Source organism: Suricata suricatta, chromosome 12 (assembly GCF_006229205.1).
Source record: "Suricata suricatta isolate VVHF042 chromosome 12, meerkat_22Aug2017_6uvM2_HiC, whole genome shotgun sequence".
NCBI lineage: Eukaryota > Metazoa > Chordata > Mammalia > Carnivora > Herpestidae > Suricata > Suricata suricatta.
Genome location: NC_043711.1, coordinates 83,622,620 through 83,643,537, shown reverse-complemented (window position 1 = coordinate 83,643,537; position 20,918 = coordinate 83,622,620). Strand labels below are relative to the sequence as shown.

Here is a 20,918-nt window from a genome sequence, read left to right as displayed (position 1 = left end):
ACAAACTAAGATCATGACCTGAGCCAAAATCAAGAGTCTGATGCTTAACCAGCTAAGCCACCCAGGTACCCCATCATCTCTGTCTTTCCTAGACAAACTTTTAAAGTTCTGTCATATTTGAGGGTGCCTGAGTAGCTCGGTTGGTTAACCGTCTGACTTTGGCTCAGGTCATGATCTTGGAGTTCATGAGTTTGGGTGCCAAAATCAGGATTGGGCTTGCTGCTGTCAGCACAGAGCCCACTTTGGATCCTCTGTCTCCCCCACCTCTTGCTCCTCCCTCATTGTTTCTCTCTCTCTCTCTCAAAATAAATAAATAAACTTAAAAAAAACATTTTGAAGTTCTGTCATATTCTGATGAGTGTACTTAAAAATTTTTTTATTTTGAAATAATTTATACTTACAGAAAAGTTGTAAAAATAGTAGGGGAACGTTCCCATATACCCTTTGTCTAGCCTTCTCTAATGTTAAGAATCTTATATAACTATAGTGCAGTTACTGAAACCAGGAAATTAACATTGATAAAATGCTATTAACTAATGTATGCAACTTAGTTCAATTTTACTAGTCTTTTCTACTAATGTTCTTCTTTGGTTCTTCTATTTGGGTTTCTTATAATTAGGTTATGCATGTTTGGCAAAAGTGATGTTCCTTTTTTAGTGTATAATATCCGGGGGTATATGATGCCAGTGTGTCTTATTGCTGGTGATGTTGACTTTGATCACTTGATTATTAAATTGGTATCTGTCAGGTTTCCCTACTATGAAGTTACTATGTTCCCTTTTGTAATTAGTTTGTACCATGTGAGCAGATACTTAGACACTATGCAGCTATCTTGTTTCTCATCATACTTTTGCTCACTACTTTTAACACCCATCAATGGTTTTTTTAAAGATATATAACATTAATTAATTATTTTGAAAGTTGTGGCTTTCAAAAAAAAGCCACATTGCATTAAATTTACTGTGTTAACCATTTGAAGTATATAATTTAGTAGTGTAAAGTATATTCACATTGTCGTACAGTAGACTTCTTGAACTTTTTCATCTTGCTAAACTGAAATTCTGTACTTTTTGCACACTAATACTCCCGCACCCTACCCTTGGCAACCACATTTCTACTTTCTGTTTCTATGATTTTGACTGTTTTAGATATTACATATGGGTGGAATCATATAGTATTTGTCCTTTTGTGACTTATGTTGCTCAGCATAACGTCCTTAAGGTTCATCCATGTTGTAGCATGTGACAGGATTTCCTTCCCTTTTAAGGCTATATAATATTCCATTATATGTATATGCCACATTTGCTTTGTCCATTTTGATGGATATTTGGGTTGCTTCCACATCTTGGCTATTGTGCATAATGCTGTATTAATAATAGTATGCAAATATCTCTTCAAGATCCTGCTTTGGATTGTTTTGGATGTATACCCAGAAGTGAGATTGCTGCATCCTGTGGTAATTCTATTGATGGATCTTGACTGCAGTACTCATTATGGTGGTGTTTGTATAATGATCATTTTCTATTTCCATCATTACTACTCTATTTATTGCTTAGAATTGTGCTGTAAGGAAGAGGTGTCATTTCTCCATTTATTTATTCAATTATTTATGAGTATGAGCTCATGGATATTTATTTCCTTCTATGAGTTATAATTTATTATCCTATTATTTATTTTGTTGATCAGATTGTCCTAGGTTTGGCTATTAGGAACTCTTTCAAGTTCCTTTTCTACATGCTTTCATCATTTTTAAACATTCTTTATTTTTTAACATCACAAGATGTTTCAGGTTTATCTTGTATTTTCTTTGCTTTAGCTCTAGATTCAACAGTTTCTCTTAAGGAGCCCTGGCTCCTTTAATTAGAGAATGGTATTGGAATGTTTCGAAATCCATATCTTTGTACTAGGTGTGCATGAACATACGTTATTGACTCCTACTTAGGTTTTTGAAAGCAGCTTGATACAGGGGAAAGAAGATAGCCCTGAATATATGTTTAATCCCTTAATGAACTTTACTTCTTTGGGCCTAAGTGTCCTCATTTCTAAAATAGAAAAAAATACTACCAACCTTGCAAAGTTGTTGAGATGATGCAAGTAAAACATCAAGCATATGAGTGTTGGGCATATAGGAAGTCTTTAATAAATTGTAACTGCTGTTTTTGTTGCTATTTGTATGTTCATGCTACTTGGGTAAAGGGTAAATTTCATCCTTACTGTATGTATTGGAACAAAAGAATTAATTGTCCTGAAACTACCTTAAACAAGTTGCAAGCTCTCCCTGGTCTTAGTTTCCTCATCTATGAAATGAAAGGTTTTGGACTTGGTTCTCAGATTTCTTCCAGCTCAAGTGTTGTTATTCTGAGTTACTCCTTAGTTCTTGAATTGCTTTTTCTCCAAGCTAAACATTTTAGCCTTTCATTTTAATTCCTTTTAACCTTTCCACTAGGACCTCTTTGATCATTCCTGTGGTTGTTTTCTGGATCTTCTCCAGAATGTCCTTCTATTTAAAAAATAAATAAATAAAAAAAATCCTACCTAAGTTTTACTGAATGCCGACTCTATGCCCAGAATGATATTGAGCAATGGGACAGAAAATAAAAGAGGTATAAGATAGACTGTGCTTTGGTAGAGCTTACAAAGGATCAGATACATACACCCACTGTATTCCAGAATTGCTTGAGTCCTTTCCTCCTTTCCTTCCTTTTTTCTTTTCCCTCCTTCCTCTTCCCTTCCTTCTTCTCAGCCCCTTCCCTCTTCCCTCTCCTTTCCCTTCCCTTCTCCTTCCCTTCCCTTCCCCTTCCCTTACTCCTTCTGTTCCTTTCCCTTTCCCCTTCCCTTCTCCTTCTCTCCCCTTCCCCTCCCTCACCTTCCCTATCCCCTCCCCTTTTCCCTACTCTTCCTTCTTCCCTTTGCTTTTCCCTTCCCTTCCCTCCCCTCCCCTACTCTCCACTTTCCTTCTTCCTCCCCTTCCTTCCCCCCCTCCTCTTTTTTCCTTTTTAGATCAGGGATGTCTCTACTTTTAGAACCTTTCTGAAAGCAAAAATAAAAGTGAAATCTTATATTCATTTTAATGAGGGGCTGCCTGCAAAAGAGTTTTATCATTGGAGTTGTCTGGAGCAGGTCTTTGCATTTATGTTACACATTGCAGTCTGCTTATCTTTTTTTTTTTTTAATTAAAAAAATGTTTTGTTTATTTTTGATACAGAGAGAGACAGAGCATGAGAGGGGGAGGGGCAGAGAGAGAAGGAGACACAGAACTGGAAGCAGGAGGAAGCAGGCGGAAGCAGGCTCCAGGCTCCGAGCTAGCTGTCAGCACAGAGCCTGATGCGGGGCTCGAACCCACAAACATGAGATCTGACCTGAGCCAAAGTCGGAGGTTCAACCAACTGAGATACCCAGGCGCCCCAGCTTATCTTTTTTCACATTATTATATTTGGTTCTCAAAACAAATTTATGACAGGCAGAGCTGGGGCTTCTGACTCAGCGTTTTCTCATCTACTATATGTGCTTCCTCAACTTTGTTTTCTGACTCACCTTCTCTATCCTGCCCACTTCTTAAGGCTTTTCTGTGAAGTCTTTTTGGATGACTCTAGGTAATTCTTCTCTCCCTCCAAATTTCTCTTGTTTACACTGTTCATTACATACCTTTAGGCATTTTTGTACATTTTATTGAAGTATAATAAAAATACAGAAAAAGGCATAAATCGTATGTGTACAGATGAATTAATAATTACAAAGTGAACTAAATAGCACCCAGATCAAGAAATAGAACCCAAAAAGCTCCTTGATCCCCCAGTCATCACCCATAACCAAGTTTAACCAGTCTTCACTTTGAATATCATAAAATAGTTTTATCTTTTAAACAAACAGTATGTACTCTCTTGTTTTGCTTTCATTCCACTTTGTTTTAGAAATTCATCAATATTCTGTGTAGTTAGTTTATTCATTCTCATTGTGTGTGTGTTTGTGTGTGTGTGTGTGTGTGTGTGTGTGTGTGTTCTGTTGGGCAGTATGCTTAGAAGTTGAATTGCTGAGTCTTACTGAATGTATATACATTCAGCTTCTATAGATACAGCCAAATAATTTTTCAAAGTGATCGTACCATTTTACACCTCGACCAGAAGTGTGTGAGAGTTCTGGTTGTTCTGCAGCTTTGTTAACACTTGTGTGTGTGTATGTGTGTGTACACATTTAAAAAATTTTTTTTAATGTTTTATTTATTTTTGATACAGAGAGAGACAGAGCATGAGAGGGGGAGGGGCAGAGAGGGAAGGAGATACAGAACTGGAAGCAGGCTCCAGGCTCTGAGCTAGCTGTCAGCACAGAGCCTGACGCAGGGCTCGAACCCACGAACGTGAGATCTGACCTGAGCCGAAGTCGGAGACTTAGCCGACTGAGCCAGCCAGGCGCCCCAGTACACATTATCTTTACCCATTTTAAAATATGATACTTGGTTCTGTTTCTTGTGTAGTGAGTCTTCTTTCTGTTCTGTACAAGACTTGTCAGCTCTTCGAGGATAGAGATTGTCTGTATCCTAAAATTAGACGTAAAGCTGGCAGACTGTGGGCATTAACAAAGGTTTGGTGAGTGCAGCATGTATTCATGGCACCTATGTAGATAAGGACAAGAAGGAAGTAAATGACCATGTAAGAGGTTGGGTTTGTTCATTCAACAAATATTTGAGTGTTTCCCATATCTAACATGCTATACTTGATTCTGCTAATATACCTAATTTCTCCCCTCATGGATCTTTTTGGTAGTGGTGATAGAAAATAAGCAAGTTTCATGAATATATAATTTTACATTATCATGAGTACTATGAATGAAATGAACGGCTACTGCTATGATAGAGAATAATGAAAAGAAACTTTTTTTTAGATAAAATGGTCAGAGAAGGCCTCTATGAAAAAATGACATTTGAATATTTCAGAGTATTTTTTTCTTTTACAAAAGTTATTTATTGGTATCTTTTCAATTTAAATAAAGGAAAAAAATTGATGTCTTTAAAGGTCAAGGGAGTCGTTTTTGAGGGGCAAGTAAGTAAATCTGTGTATTTATAGATATGTGTAGGGATGGAGCAACTAGGTGTTATCCTTGGTACTAGGTACCTGGGTACTTCAGTGGTTCAAATAGTGTTAAATGTTAACTCAGGAATAATGGTTGGACAAAAATACAGCGGTTGGTGAGACAATCACACAAGGACTCCATAGGGTTACTCCTGGAGCTATGGGAGAAGGATCATATAATCTAATAGAAGAGAACTTGCTAGTTGAAATTGTTGTCAGTTGTGTTCTTTGAACCTGTTTTAAGTACTTTGTGTTCTAGATGGACCGTTACATTGATGTATGTGATGTAATGGGAGGTATTCTGTGTTTAGTCTGTTTTACAAAGCCTGATTAATGCCTGAGTTAAAGTGTAAGTATTCCTGGGGCTGACCAGAAGAATCCTACCTAATTTTTAATATCTTTATTTGGAAAGAAAAGTAAATGGTAATTCTTGATTAGAAATTCAATTTTTCCCTCATTAGGATTAAAGAAAAAACATCACTTTTATTTCCTGTGTCTCCTCTCTTCCTGGAATAAGCCAGAATTAAAGGGGTAACCCTCCTTCTCCCTCTCACCCCCTTTTTAGGTAAAGGTAATATAATACTACATTTCTGTAGGTTTCTTTCTAGAGATGCCCATATAACATTCATGTCTTAACCTATAATTTTATACGTATAAGTGTTTCCATGTTATCAGAAGTAATGAGCTTTAATGTAAAGCTCATTATGGGCTTTGGGTGGTAATGATGTGTCAGGGTAGGTTCGTCTGTTGTGACAAATGTGCCACTGCTGGGAGATGCTGATAGTGGAGGATGAGTGTGTAGAGTACGGGTTTATAGGAGCTCTCTGTATTTCCTCCTCAATTTGATGTGAAGCTAAAGCTGGGTTTTTTTTTTTTTTTAACTGATTTTATTTTAGAGAGAGAGGGAGACAGCATGAGCAGGGGAGGATCAGAGAGAGGGGGAGACACAAAATCTGAAGACAGGCTCCAGGCTCTGAGCTAGCTGTCAGCACAGAGCCTGATGTGGGGCTCGAACCCACGAACTGTGAGATCATGATCTGAGCTGAAGTCAGATGCTTAACCGACTGAGCCACCCAGGCGCCCCTAAAGCTGTTTTAAAAACTAAAGTCTATTTAAAAAATCTCAGGGACTACCTGATTTGCCATTGATGATTTTGCTGTAATTTAATTAACCATCTTATTGGAAATCTTATTGGATTCCCCCCCTCCCCTGCCCCAGTTTTCACTCTTGTGAAGAATGCTACTTTAAGGCTCCTTACTTGAAAAATTTTTCCCTTAGGAATTTATTTTCAACGCTATGTTTATTAGTCTTGATTTTAATACCGACCTAATAGTGTTATGGTGAGGATTAAATAAGGTAATACATCTAGGGCACTTAGCATAGTACCTGGCACATGATAGTTGTAAATAATGGTTATTTTATTGCCAAAGTGCATCCAAATGCAGTGTGAACATAAAAGGGAGGCAGTTGATCTGAACAACAGTGATGTTGATGATGAGGGTGATGATGGAAGCTTCCAGTATTTATTATTTGTGAAAGGTACTTTACATGTGTTATCTTCTTTAATCCTCCCTCCAACTGAGGTTTAGTTGCTCATGGCCACCCAGCTTTAAGTGTCAGAAGCAGGTTTTAAACTTAAAATGGACTGTTAAAGAGTCTTTACTCCCCCATATACCATACTGCTGCTCATGTTTAGATAGGTATTTATTGCAGAATTAAAGGGGTAAGCCTCCTTTAATTCTCCTCCTCGAGTTCCTAGAATTGACTCAAGATTTACTTAGTTCCAGGCTTCCAGGACAGAATCCTTTAATTTATTCACATATCCAGGAGATGTTTATTGAATACATACCAGGTACCAGATACTATTTCAGTGCCCATCTTGGATTCTTTTGGTGATCACATTACCAGGAGCTAGGTTAAACAAGGTTAGAAAGATTCTATAGTCTTTCCTTCGAAGTATCTCTACTCAGATTAACTAAGTGAATGCTCTCTATTGCTTACATTTTTTTTTTTTTAAATCCTCAGTGGCCCCAGATAAGCCAGGCCCTGGTATGTGGTGGATCAGAACAGATTCCTGGGATAGACGTACAGTGGAATAGGAAGTATCATACTGCGAATAAGGTGAGAATTATTAGTTCTTTCTGCATTTATAGACTGTTTTCACACAGGTATTCTTATTTGAATCTCAGCAAAATTGTTAGCTGGATGAGGCAAGGAATTTTATTGAATGCAGAAGGGTGAGGCGCAAGGAGGTGAACTGACTTACCCAAGGTCACAAGGATAAGGGACAGACCAACTGAATATTTGAATCTAAGACTTCTCTGATACTATGTCCTGTATTTCTTCCACTGTAGTGTCTTGCTTGGAAAATACATTTTTTAATTATTTATTTATTTATTTAAAAAAATTTTGGGGGGCGCCTAGGTGGCTCAGTTGGTTGAGCATCTGACTTTGGCTCAGGTCATGATCTTATAGTCCGTAGGTTCGAGCCCTGTGTCGGGCTCTGTGCTGACAGGTCAGAGCCTGGAGCCTGCTTTGATTCTGTGTCTCCCTCTCTCTCTCTGCCCCTCCCCTGCTCACTCTCTGTCTCTGTCTCTCACAATAAAATAAAGACTAAAAAAAAGTTTAGAAAAAAAATTTTTTTATGTCTTTATTTTGAGAAGTGTTATGTGCTGAGTCAGATGCTTAACTGACTGAGCTACTCAGGTGCCCCCGGAAAACACTTTAGAGAAGAAAGTTGTTACAGATTTTTTATGTTAAAAATAAAATAATATTTAAGTTTTGCAGACTTTCTTTCTTTCTTTTTTTTTTTTTTAAGAATTTTAATGTGTTTATTTTTAGAGAGCTGAGAGATTGGCAGAGGGGGAGAGAGAATCTCAAGCAGACTCCACATTCAGTGTGGAGCCTGGGATTATGACCTGAGCCGAAAGCAGTAATCAAATGTTCAACCAGTTAAGCCACCCAGGTGCCCCTGGAAAATTTCTTATTGATTATATAGCCTGCCTTCATTTGGGGAGGTTTAACATTAGAATAGGTTTTTCTTGGAGTTAATTTGCAAACTACAAGACTCATATATTCTATAGTTATTAATAAAATTTGTTATGCTAAATAGGAGTTTAGAAACATTTATTCAGTGCTTCCTTTGAGTGGTTATGATTTTGAATGACTTTGACTGCTTTCAGATAGTAGTTTTCTTTCCTTTTCCTGTTATGTCAAAAACATACAACATTCCTCTTCTTAGAAGTCTTCTTAGGGAGATGGGGGTCAAGATTTCCATAGAACTTTTATTCTGATAATCCAAATCTGTCATTTCCTAGACATAGGGTCAGTGAGGTGGTACTGAAATTTTGAGGACACCTGTTAGAGTTCCAGATATGTTTGCACTGAGTGATAAGATGCCCAGAAAAATGAGAATTAAAAATTCTAAGTGAAAAAAAAATAAAAGAAATCTAAGCAATAAAAATGCCCTTAGACCTAATGAGAAACAAAAACATTCTTTAAAAAAAATTGTTTTGCAACTAATTTTGTCCTCTTCTTTTGGATTAAATAGCTTTTTACTACCAAGGATTCCCGACAGCCTGTTGAGGAGAAGGTTGGTGCCTTCACGAAGATAATAGAAGCCATGGGATTTACAGGACCTTTGAAATACAGCAAATGGGTAAAGTCTTTTTAAGTTCTTCTCATTTTCTTTTTGGGCTTTGTGCTTTTTGCTCCTCATAGACGATTTTTTAAACCTTATGCTTTGCTTTTGTGAAATTCATGCATTATTTTGAGAACTTCAAAATGTGTTTTCCCCCTCTCCCTTCCCATTCTAAGTCAGATCTATGTCATATGCGGGGCTGAAATACTCCCTCTATACCTTGAACCTGATTCCTTAGTATCTCAGTTCGAGCTAAGACTGGGCTTTCCAGGCTCTTGCTACATGATATGCAATACAAATGAGTTCTAAGGAAGTAGATGGGCCAAATTTTCTGATGGGTAGCATTCTTAAGGAAATAATACTCTCTGATGAATCCATATTCATAGATAATTTTTTCATGAGGTCACTAGTGGTTTTTGTTAAGATTTTATTAATAAGCATGTTTCAAATTAACTAATCAATTCTGCAGTTTATTGTAATTTTTATTATGGATGGTTATTTGCTAGCTGTGTCATTCCTAGTCAGGTCTTGGCCTACCACGTTATCTGTTTCATAGTAATTGCTATATGTGAATGAATATCTTTGCTGCAGCAGATGCTTATTGCCCATGGGTTTTAATTTTTTTATTATTATTTTTTTCAAGTTTTTTACCAGCTTCGTAAAGCTATTCAGTTTATTTAATGAATAGTTTTTTTTCTTATTATAATTGTAATTAGTATATATCTTAGGAAGGAAATAAGAATTTACTAGGTACAGCCAAATATTACTATTGGGTTAAGATTTATGCCATGGGAAATCATGAAAAGTATATATGTATATTTTTTATTATTAATTTTTAAAATTTACATCCAAGTTAGCATATAATACAACAGTGATTTAAGAGTAGATTCCTTAATGCCCCTTAACCATTTAGCCCATCCCCTCTCCTACAACCCCTCCAGTAACCCTCTGTTTGTTCTCCATGTTTATGAGTCTCATATGTTTTTGCCCCCCCTCTCTGTTTTTATATTATTTTTGTTTCCCTTCCCTTATGTTTGTCTGTTTTGTATCTTAAAGTCTTCATATGAATGAAGTCATATGATATTTGTCTTTCTCTGACTAATTTCGCTTAGTGTGGTACCCTCTAGTTCCATCCGCGCAATGCCCACGGGTTTTTATAACAATGCCTGTAACTAATTAAAGTAATATAACATTAACTATTGAGTTTTTCTCAGCCTGTTTATCTCTGGATTCTAGTATTTCTCTCTACTTTTATAGCAGTAGTGCCTTTTAATGCTTTTCAAGGTTGTTAGAATGTTGGATAAACCTAATCAGTCCTAAATTATGTATTAATCAAAGCAAATCCACAGAAAGCAGTAGGGAGGACTTATGTAGAAAACATAGGTTTGTCCCAAATGATCAAATAATGCCAGTTATACCATTTTAACAGGATGGATTCAAATTAGCATTAGAATTTTATTATAGACATTATTTGTAGTTTCTTCTTGGAATGTCTGGTTCTCTTCCTAATAATTCTCACTGCAGCAAGTATAGGCTTCTCTATATCTCTCTTTTACATAAATTCTAAAAACCAAATGGTGATTTTACAAGCATATTTAAACTTTTTTTAAGTTTATTTGTTTTTGAGGGAGACAGAGACAGCACAAACCGGGAAGGGCAGGTAGGGAAGGGGGGATCCCAGGCGGGCTTTGCATCACCAGCACAGAACCCAATGTGGGCCTCAGACCCATGAAACCATGAGATCATGACCTGAGCTGAAACCAAGATCAGATGCTTAACTGACTGAGCCACCCAGGCGCCCCAAGCATTCTGTTTTTAAGGGCTTTGAAAAGTATAGAAGATAACACATAGCGGGGAGCCTAAGTGGCTCGGCTGGTTAAGTGTCGGACTTCAGCTCAGGTCATGATCTTGCGGTTGATGAGTTTGAGCCCCTGCATCAAACTCTGGCTCTGTGCAGACAACTGAGAGTCTGGAGCCTGCTTCAGATTCTGTGTCTCCCTTTCTCTCTGCCCTCTTGTCTCTCTCAAAAATAAACAAACATCAAAAAAAAAATTAAAAAGAATAAAAGAAGATAACACATATCCTAGGTAATAATGATGTTCTTGAGATCCTAAGACTATGAAATGCCTTGTTAATTATCAGTGAAATATTAGTTATATTCATTAAAGTTATCTTTTTTACATCTTAATTTTTTGGCAAATGATAATCATTGGTATATTTGGTAATGTTTTTAACAAGAATCTTTTCCCTTATTAAAAAAATGTGATTATGGCATTTGGATTTAAAAGCTAGTGTATTTTGTTTGAAAATTAGAAATTAATTAAAAGAGAAGGGAAATGAGAGCAGAAAGAAAGGGAAAAAAACCGGAAAATTTACTGTTTTATTTATTTCTTGATGGTTGAGTTCCACTTGGTTGCTTACCATTGTCTAGTCTGTTTTTTTATGATTCCAGAGGGAAAGTTGGCTACCATTTAGAGGATTACTAAATCATCAGGAAAATTTCTTCAATGTTGTAGTTTAAGTTAGCCTTTGATTTTTCTTGGTTCTTTTGTGACCTCAACACAGTGCTTAATATTTGCATTTTAAAGTCTTTGTGATGTGGCAGAGTCTACTTTCTGTAGCCTTTATTTTTTAATTTGTGACAGAAACATCAAAGCATGACATTCTAGTATAATGTAGGTGAGAAAACATAGGTATAACTTTCCATTTTGAAAGATTGCAAGCCTTTTTCAGCAAATGTTGACTCAGAAATCTATGGCTAGACCCTTGTATTGGACTGCCCTGGAAAGATTTTTTGAGTTTTGTGTTTTCATTTGTCTTTCATTAGGGAGAAAAATACTTGTTTGAGAGCAATATCAACTATCTTTCCTCCATTTTTTTTTTCTGTAACATTATCATGTATAGTTTCATTTTTCTTCTAGATTCATATTTAGGAATTTAAACATAGCTTTTCCTTACCTATTTGTCCTAAAATAACCATTCTTTTCCATTATCTTTATGTGGCAATATACAGATAAAACAAGGACGTTTACCAGGTTCAGCCACATGTCATAGAATAGGCTGTTTCCAGATTAGCATTAAGCCAAAAAATTATTTCTGTTCTGAAGGACACTGACAAACTGGATCGTATTCAGAAGTGGGCAGTGAGTTTTGTGAAGGCTTCAGAAAGAGTGTTGAATGAAGAGTGGTTGAAAGAAATTGAGATGCTTAGCCTGGAAAAGAGAAGACGTGATGATGGTTCTTCTCAGGTATTTGTAAAAAAATAAAAGAGAGAGAGAGACAGAGACAGAGAGACAGAGAGACAGAGACTCAATCTAACTAAGGTATTCCACTGGGCCGTAGATATTTCATGAATGTTGCATGAAGCAGATTTACATTCAATAAAGTAAAAATCTAACAAGAATTGTCCTTTAAGGGGATAGGTAACCTCACAAGATCATTGGACTTGTTTGAACAGTGGCCCAGATGGTTGACTGTGAATCAGGAATGTTGTGGAAGGAATTCCAGTGTGGAATAGAAGGTTCAAATGACTTCTGAGCCCCTCCAACTCTCACACAGCTGTTAGTGCAAACTTTTTACTACATTCATTTTTCATCTTGTAAGATGGTACAAGACGCCTCAGCCAGTGGGAGAGCGGATTTTCATTTCTTGAAGCTGTCTTAGGTGCTTGTGTTTTCATCAGGGACAGCAGTGAGGCCTTCCAAAGTTAGAATGACATAAACATGAAGTCATCTGAGAACCAGAACAGTCTCTATTAACAAGGTGGAATTTAGGCTGACCTACCTCTTTAACTTAAATTACTGTGTCAATCTTGAAGAAGTCCTTACCCCAAGTTATTTCCAGTCCCTCTGTGATGGTCTTAGGGGACTTGCTTTAGACATTTGTCCAGGAAAATGGCTTACCCAAGTATAAAGGCTTGGTTGGCTTCACTGCAAGAAAAGCGAGGAACTATAAAATACTCCTGATTGCCGTATTATGAGCACTGTGTAAATACACTGGCCTGCCTGCTGAGGTCTTCATTATTTGTGATGAAGGCTTTCTTCATGAACATGTGAGAGACAGCCTTCTCAAGGGATGACTTGGGACTTGGTGGCAAATCTGTCTTTCCTCAGGCAGAATAATTAATTAGAGAACTTTCTATATAAGAATCTGAAGGAAAATGCCGAGTTAAAAATCAAGAAATAAGCCATTAGGAATTTTACTTAAAATTGTAAATGTGTTGATATTTATATACCAGTACCCATATTTGACATGATAGTTTTTGCCATGTTTGCCATTTTGCTTTTATTTTTTCCAAGTTAAATTTTGCAGAAAAAAAATCCAGCCTATTTCTCCTTTCTTCCCTTTCATTCTCCACTGAGATAACTACTATTCTAAAGTTGGTTTTTGTCATCATCTTGTAAAATTCTGTTCTTTTACCACTCATATATTATTCATGAACAACATATATACGATTATCTTGTGTTCATAAACACTATATAAGTAGTATCTTACTTTTCAGCCTGTTTTTATTAGTCAACATTATGTTTTTGATTGGAGAGCTGATTTTCATCATTTCAATTGCTAATTAGCTTCACACTGTATAATTAAACTACAGCTTAACTATATTCCTCTACTAAAGACACTTATTTTAGCCTTTTCATAATAATAGTACCTTTTAAATTGTGCAGGAGTTCCTTGAGAAAGAGAAATCGAATTATTGGGTTACTAGTGTATGAACATTTTAACTGTATTTTTTAAAAACATTTCATTTTTAAGTAATCTGTACACCCAACTCACAACCCCAAGATCAAGACTCATATGCTCACTGACTTAGCCAGCCAGGTGCCCCATTAACTTACATTTATCATTTGTTAAATTATAGTTATCAGTTGTTATTTCAGTTTATATGTTTATCAGTAGAATTTAAAGGTTCAGTGTCATTTCCAATGCTTCATACTGTCCAGCTGTTTAATGTTTACAAATTAGATGGTGTGAAATGGTATTTTTAAATTTAATTTGCCTTCCTTTGGTTACCAATAAAGTTGTATGTCTTATGTTTACAGTAAAAAAAAAAAAAAAATATATATATATCTAAATGTAGTTGAAGTAGGCCCTAAGTTTGATGAAAGCAAGAGTTTTTGACTTCTTTGTTTACTGCTGTATTCCCAACATCCAAATCCATGTCAGGCACTGAGTTAGATACTCAATAAATTATTTGTTGGCTGAAGTGAAGAGCTAACCAATGTCCTAAATCCTCTGTTTTGAAAATAGAAATAGGCCCTTCAAAGCCAAGAGATTAGGATAATGATACTAGGATATCATTAGTTTAATGATAGTATAGACCAGTACTTCCCAAAATATGTTTTCTGTCAAATACTTCTAAGAGCTGCAGATGTTAACAAAGTTAAATAGGCTTCTTTTTTAGCCTGTGGATATGGTGAATTACATCGATTGCTTTGTGAATGTTGAATCTGCTTTACATTCCAGGGATGAATCCCAGTTGGTCATGACTTATTGCCCTTTTGAAATATTGTTGAATTGGGGTATCTGGGTAGTTTAGTTGGTTGAATGTCCTATTCTAGATTTCAGCTCAGGTCATGATCCCAAGGTTGTGGAATTGAGCCCCGCATTGGGCTCTGCATTGATTGTGGAGCCTACTTAAGATTCTCTTTCTTTCCCTCTGCCCTCTCTCCCCTGCTTATGCTTTCTCTCTCTCTCTCTCTCTCCCTCTCAAAAATATATATTGCTGGATTTGGGGTGCCTGGCTGGCTTAGTTGGTAGAGTATGCATTTCCTGATTTCTGGGTTGACTTCAAGCCCCATATTGGATGTAAAGGTTACTTAAAAGTAAAAAAAATCTTTAAAAAATTGCTAAATTTGATTTGTTAATATTTTGTCGAGGATTTTTACATCTATGTTCATGAAGGCTGTGGTTTTATAGTTTTATTTTCTTCTAATGACTTTGGTTTAGATATCAGGGCAATATTGGCCTTAGAAGGAGCTAGAAAGTGTTCTTCCCTCCTGTTTTCCGGAAGAGTTTATGTAGATTTAGTATCTTTTTTTTTTAATGTGCATTTATTTTTGAGAGAGAGGGAGGAAAGCATGGGGTGGGGCAGAGAGAGAGGGAGACAGAGGATCCAAAGCGGGCTCTGCGCTGACAGCAGAGAGCCCGATGTGGGGTTTGAATTCACGAACCACGAGATCATGACCTGAGCTGAAGTCAGACCCTTAACCAACTGAGCCACCCAGGCAGGCACCCCTAGTATCAACATTGAGTGATGTTTAAAGTTTTTCTGAATATGTAGTGTTCTTTGGAGAAGGTGTTTTTTTCTTTTTTTTTTTTGTAACCACAAATCCCATTTCTTTAATAGATACAGGACTATTCATGTTATTTATTCTAGGGATTTTGGGTAGTGTGTTTTTCAAGGAATTTATCCATTTTCTCTGATAATCAAATCTATTGTCCTAAAGATGATCATAATATTCTCTTCATATCCTTCGGATATGTTGCAATATCCTCTTGATTCTTTTTTTCTTTATGTTTATTTTTTGAGAGAGAGTACACATGTGAGTGTGCAGGAAAGGGGCAGGGAGACAGGGAGACACAGAATATGAAACAGGCTCGGGGCTCAGTCTTGGGGCTCAAACTCGCAGGAACCTTGAGATCATGACCTGAACTGAAGTTGGATGCTTAACCAATTAAGCCACCCAGGAGCCCCTCCTTTCTGGTTCTTGATACTGCTAATTAAAAAAAAAATTTTTTTTTAATGTTTTATTTATTTTTGAGAGAGAGCAGGAGACAGTGTGAGCAGGGGAGGGTCAGAGAGAGAGGGAGACACAGAATCTGAAGACAGACTCCAGGCTCTGAGCTAGCTGTCAACACAGAATCTGATATGGGGCTTGAACCCACGAAGCATGAGATTGTGACCTGAGCCGAAGTCAGATGTCTAACCGACTGAGCCACCCAGGCGCCCCTTGATACTGCTAATTTTTATCTTTTCTTTTCTTGATCAATTCTACTTACGTTTTGTCAATTTTACTGATATTTTCAAGGAACCAGGTTATGCCTCTTTGATTTTCTGTGGTATTTTTCTGTTTCCAAGTTTATTGATCTCTGTTCTTTATTATATCTTTCTTTCTGCTTGCTTTTAGGTTTAATTTGCTCTTTTTTTTTTTTTTTTTTTTTTTTGGTCTTACCATGGGTTTGTTTAAATTGGCTTCTAATGCTGATTTATTTCCCCATGTAGATATGTCTGTTTTCCAGTTATCATATGTTTATTCTGTTTCCCTTTATATGAGCTTATACTCTGGAAGCCTTGAAAATGTGACAAATCTCAAATTAGCAAAGAAAAAATATCTTAATTATAATTTGAGACATAATCCTTCTTTAATTTATTCTAGGTATTTCTGCCATCAGAGACACTATTGTTTTGACTCTAGATTGTATAGAGAAATATGAGCATTATGTAACATTGGATATAGTATATTTTTGGTGACTTTGAACCTTAAAAACATAGCTTTACTAAAATTCTAGATTGTTTTTTTCTTCAGTTGCTGTTTCATTCTCAATTTGTGTAGATTATTTTAGTCTATATTTGCATTTGCAATTCTCTGTCATTTTAAGAAAAAGTAAGCTTCTATAAGCCTTTTGTGGATGGGCTAATTTATTTAATTCAAAGTCCTTAGAAATACTTCCTTACTTGAGCACTGAGTTGGTCTTCAGGCCTATAGTTCAACTCATAAAAGATCTTATTCTTCACTGTTAGATTTATTTTCATGAAGGTGTAATATACATATAGTAAAATAGAAAAATCTTTAAGTATACAGCTCAGTGAATAAATTAAAACCACCACTCAGATCAAGATTCTAAGAGAATTTTGGACGCCTGGGTAGCTCAGTTGGTTAAGCATAGGACTCTTGATTTCAGCTCAGGTCATGATCTTGCGGTTTGTGAGGTCAAGCTCTGCATCCGGCTGTCTGCTGTCGGCCAGATTCTCTGTCCCCTCTCTCTGTCGGCCCCTTCCCTGCTTGTGCTCTCTTTATCTCTCAAAAATAAACATTTAAAAAACATTTTTTTTAACTTACTGAGAGAATTCTTAGTGCTTTGGAGAATGGTAAACAGTTGATCCTTTTACTGTGTTTTATTTTGCATTCATTAAAAACCCTTACTTGTAAGCACAGTCTTCTTAATCAGCAAACTATAAAACTAGGGAAAATATAGAAAAAAAAATGACCCTTCCCCAAGGCATAAAAAAGACAGAATAGATAGTAGTGCTTCTGAGGAAAGATTGAAGGATTGAGGTTTTGTTTGTTTGTTTTTTGTTTTTGTTTTTGTTTTTTGGCTTGTTTGATTTTGGTCAGAAGAATGGATAATCTTTTAAAATAAAGGGTTTCAGATTATAAAGAGTTAATGTGAATGATCCTGAACAGTGGTATAGAGGCTCAAATGTGATGAAATGAATTTGAGTTAAAGGAGAGATTTCATTTAAATATTGGAAGAATCTTTTTGACATTTTGATGCTAAATCATAAATGTAAAAATTATGCGAAGTCTGTGAATGGTTGGCTTTAAGAAAAGAAAGAAAGAATTGATGTTGGTTAAGCTATTAAATTTGCCTAGAGACAGGTTTGGACTCATCATCCTAGTTGAACAAATATAAGATTTTGTGACTTACATCTGATAGCACTAGAACATCCACTTGGTCATATTTTGAGTTTGGTTTTATTTTTTTTTGTCTAGAAGATTAAGATTGCGGCCCTGCGCATGTATACTAGCTGTGTGGAGAAAACTGACTTCGAGGAATTCTTTCTAAGTAAGTTACTGTTTTTGATAGTTCTGAAAAGGAAAATGAATCTACTTTTCATGGGGTGCCTGGCTGGCTCAGTTGGTAGAGCATGTGACTTTTGGTCTTGAGTCCCACATTGGGTATAGAAGATTACTTAAAAATAAAATCTTTTTGGGGCGCCTGGGTGGCTCAGTCAGTTAAGTGTCCGGCTTTGGCTCAGGTCATGATCTCGCAGTTCGTGGGTTCGAGCCCCACATCGGGCTCTGTGCTGACAACTCAGAGCCTGGAGCCTGCTTTGGATTCTGTGTCCCCTCCCCTGCTCATGCTGTTTCTACCTCAATAATAAATAAAAAACAGAACAAAAAATTAAAAAAAAATAAAATCTTTTTAAAAAAATTTTACTTTTCATTTTTATAACTGTATCTTAGTAGACTAGGTTTTGAGTCTTTGGTGAAATAGTTTTTTCTGCACAAGGTATATAATAAAAGCTGCTTATTTTTCTCTTTTAATAGAATAAACAAGGGCCAAAAAAACCCACTCCCAATAAATAAGACATTTTAAAAAGTTTGAAAAAAGAAGAAACCTAAAAATTTGTCCACTACTTTGACATTTTTCTACACATATATCTTTTTATGTATGAGTACTCAAAGTAAACAAATCTTTTTCTACATTCTGGATGTTTTACTTAGCATTTTGATATGAAATGAGCTTTTTGCCAATCATTGCTCTTTTATTTCTAGTTTTTAATTGTTGTGGTTAACCCTGGCATATACCTAATGATTTTTTTTCTTTCTGTTGAGGATGATTGGGTCAAAAGGTACATAAGGAGGCTTAACCAACTGAGCCACCCACACACCCCTGGATTTTTCTTAAGTGGTTTTTGGAATACGTGTCCCCATTTATTTTTCATCAGATCTTTTCTAAAAAAATTTTTAATGTTTGTTTATTTTTGAGAGAGAGAGACAAGAGCATGAGTGGAGGAGGGGCGGAGAAAGAGGGAGTTACAGAACCTGAAGCAGGCTCCAGGGCACAGGGCCCCAACGTAGATCATGACATGAGCCAAAGTTGGATGCTTAACTGACAGCCACCCAGGCGCCCCTCAGCAGATATTTATTTATATATTTATTTATTTTTAACTGTTTATTTTTAGAGAGAGAATGTGCATGCACGAATGGGAGAGGGGTAGAGAGAGAGAAGGAGAGATAGAATCCCAGGCAGCCCTGTGCTTTTATTGCAGAGCCTGAGGTGGGGCTTGATCTCATGAGCCATAAGACATGACTTGAGCTGAAATCAAGGGTCAGATGCTGAACCAACTGAGCCATCTAAACTCCTCTCATCAGATCTTTTAAAAAAATTTTTTTTAACGTTTATTTATTTTGAGAGAGAGAGAGACAGAGAGACAGAGAGAGACAGAGAGAGACAGAGCGTGAGCAGGGGAGGGGCAGAGAGAGAGGGAGACAAAGAATCTGAAACAGGCTCCAAGCTCTGAGCTGTCAGCATAGGGCCTGATGTGGGGCTCAAACCCATGAGCAAGATCATGACCTGAGCCAAAGTCCGATGCTCAACCGACTGAGCCACCCAGGCGCCCCTTAACAGATCTTTTTAAAAGCTCATCCTCAGATATTTATTTAATATTTGATTTCAAAAGTAACTCATAAATTTTTATAATTATTTTGAAAGGATATTTATTGGCTATCTGTCTTAGCCAGTCCTCATTATTGAAGATTCTTGAGTTAATATTATAGATTGAATAATGAGATTATTAGTACATATTTAAGGTAACATACCATGTTTCAGTTTATTATATATTATAGACTACTTATAAAAACAAAAGTTTATAAAAAGTATTACCAATATATGCTAATAATTCACATTTACATGATATACTTTTACATGTGTCTCACTTAGGAGTTACAAAGCCTTGTATATAGAAAAGACTTGTATTCTTATTTTCATTTTTTTTCTTTTTAGAAACAGTTGAAATATAAAGAAACTACATAATTTCCTAAAATTGCTTAGCTAAGGCTTGATCCTGTGTTGCCTGTCTTAAAGGCCAGGAATTTTCCACTATAACATATGAATGAATGTAACTGTAAATTATAAATTGTAATCCATCTTAATTTTTTTGCCTTTTATGGTTTTTTAATGAGAACTCCTCTAGGAGACACTCTATTAGTATTGTAAACTGTTATTTATACATATTAGAGGACAAACACCTCAGTGAGCTTTGTTCCAGCTTTGCCTTTTGAAGTGTTACCTGGGGAGGCAGTACATTTTTCAGTGACACCCCACTTACTTAAGTTTTTTGTTTGTTTTTGGGTTTTTGTTTTGTTTTGTTTAGTTTATTTTTTTAAAAGTAGGCTGCATGCTCAATGTGGGGCTTGATTCATGATTTTGGATCGAGAGACAGATGGTCTACTGACTGAGCCAGCCAGGTGCCCCTTGATTAAGGATTTTTTGGACTCAGTTTGAGAATTGCTTTTTATTTATTTATTATTATTAATAAAAATGTTTTTTAATGTTTACTTTTGAGAGAGAGAGAGAGCAAGTGGGGGAGGGGCAGAGAGAGAAGGAGATGCAGAATCTGAAGCAGAGCCCAATGAAGGTCTGGAACCCACGGACTGCAAGATCATGACCTGAGCTGAAGTTGGATGCTTAACTGACTAAGCAACCCAGGCACCCTCATTCATTATTATTTTTAGTGTTTTATGTATTTTTGAGAGGGGACAGCAAGGGGCAGAGAGAGGGGGAGATCCAGAATCTGAAGCAGGTTCCAGGCTCCGAGCTGTCAGCACAGCACAGCTTAGCCTCCAACGTGGGGCTTGAATTCATGAACCGTGAGGTGTCAGGATGGCCGAGCGGGCTAAGGCGCCAGACTCATGAACCGTGAGATCATGATCTGGGCTGAAGTCAGTCGCTTAACAGACTGAGCCACCCAGGTGCCATGAGAATTGCCTTTTAGACTATAGCTTGTTCATTTGTATTATGTTCTATTGTGGTCCATCTTTGCCTTTGGGTAGATTAAATTTTAAAATCAAATCATAGTGGCTCCAAACTGGTAAGTGAATAAAAAAGGGAGCCAATCAGGTAAATACCATTTGGAGGCAGAGAAATATCAATGAAACAATGAGACTGCCTTTCTTGCATCTTCTTTTAAAACAATTTTTTTACATTATTTATTTTTGAGAGAGAGAGAGAGAGAGCGAGTGAGCATGAGCAGGAGAGAGGCAGAGAGAGAGACCAAGACACAGAATCTGAAGCAGTCTCCCAGCTTCGAGCTGTCAGCACAGAGCCTGACATGGGGCTCGAGCTCACAAATCGTGTGATCAGGACCAGAGGCAAAGTTGGACACTTGACCAACTGAGCCACCAGGTGCTCCTTGCATCTTCTAAAGAAGGATTCTGATGAGTAGTCCAGATAGGTTTGGGGTAAAGGAAGAGAATATA

At 36.6% G+C, this 20,918-nt stretch overlaps 1 protein-coding gene across 2 annotated transcripts in view; it reads left to right on the top strand.

The window, feature by feature from the left end:
* Positions 1-20,918, top strand: part of LOC115274034 (ubiquinol-cytochrome-c reductase complex assembly factor 1) — a 102,218-nt gene that overhangs the window by 16,217 nt on the left and 65,083 nt on the right. For both annotated transcript variants that reach the window (XM_029917402.1, XM_029917401.1), the window contains exons 3-5: positions 7,092-7,187; positions 8,617-8,724; positions 17,427-17,499. In XM_029917402.1, coding sequence (XP_029773262.1) covers positions 7,092-7,187; positions 8,617-8,724; positions 17,427-17,499 — 277 coding nt within the window. The remainder of the gene's footprint in view (positions 1-7,091; positions 7,188-8,616; positions 8,725-17,426; positions 17,500-20,918) is intronic.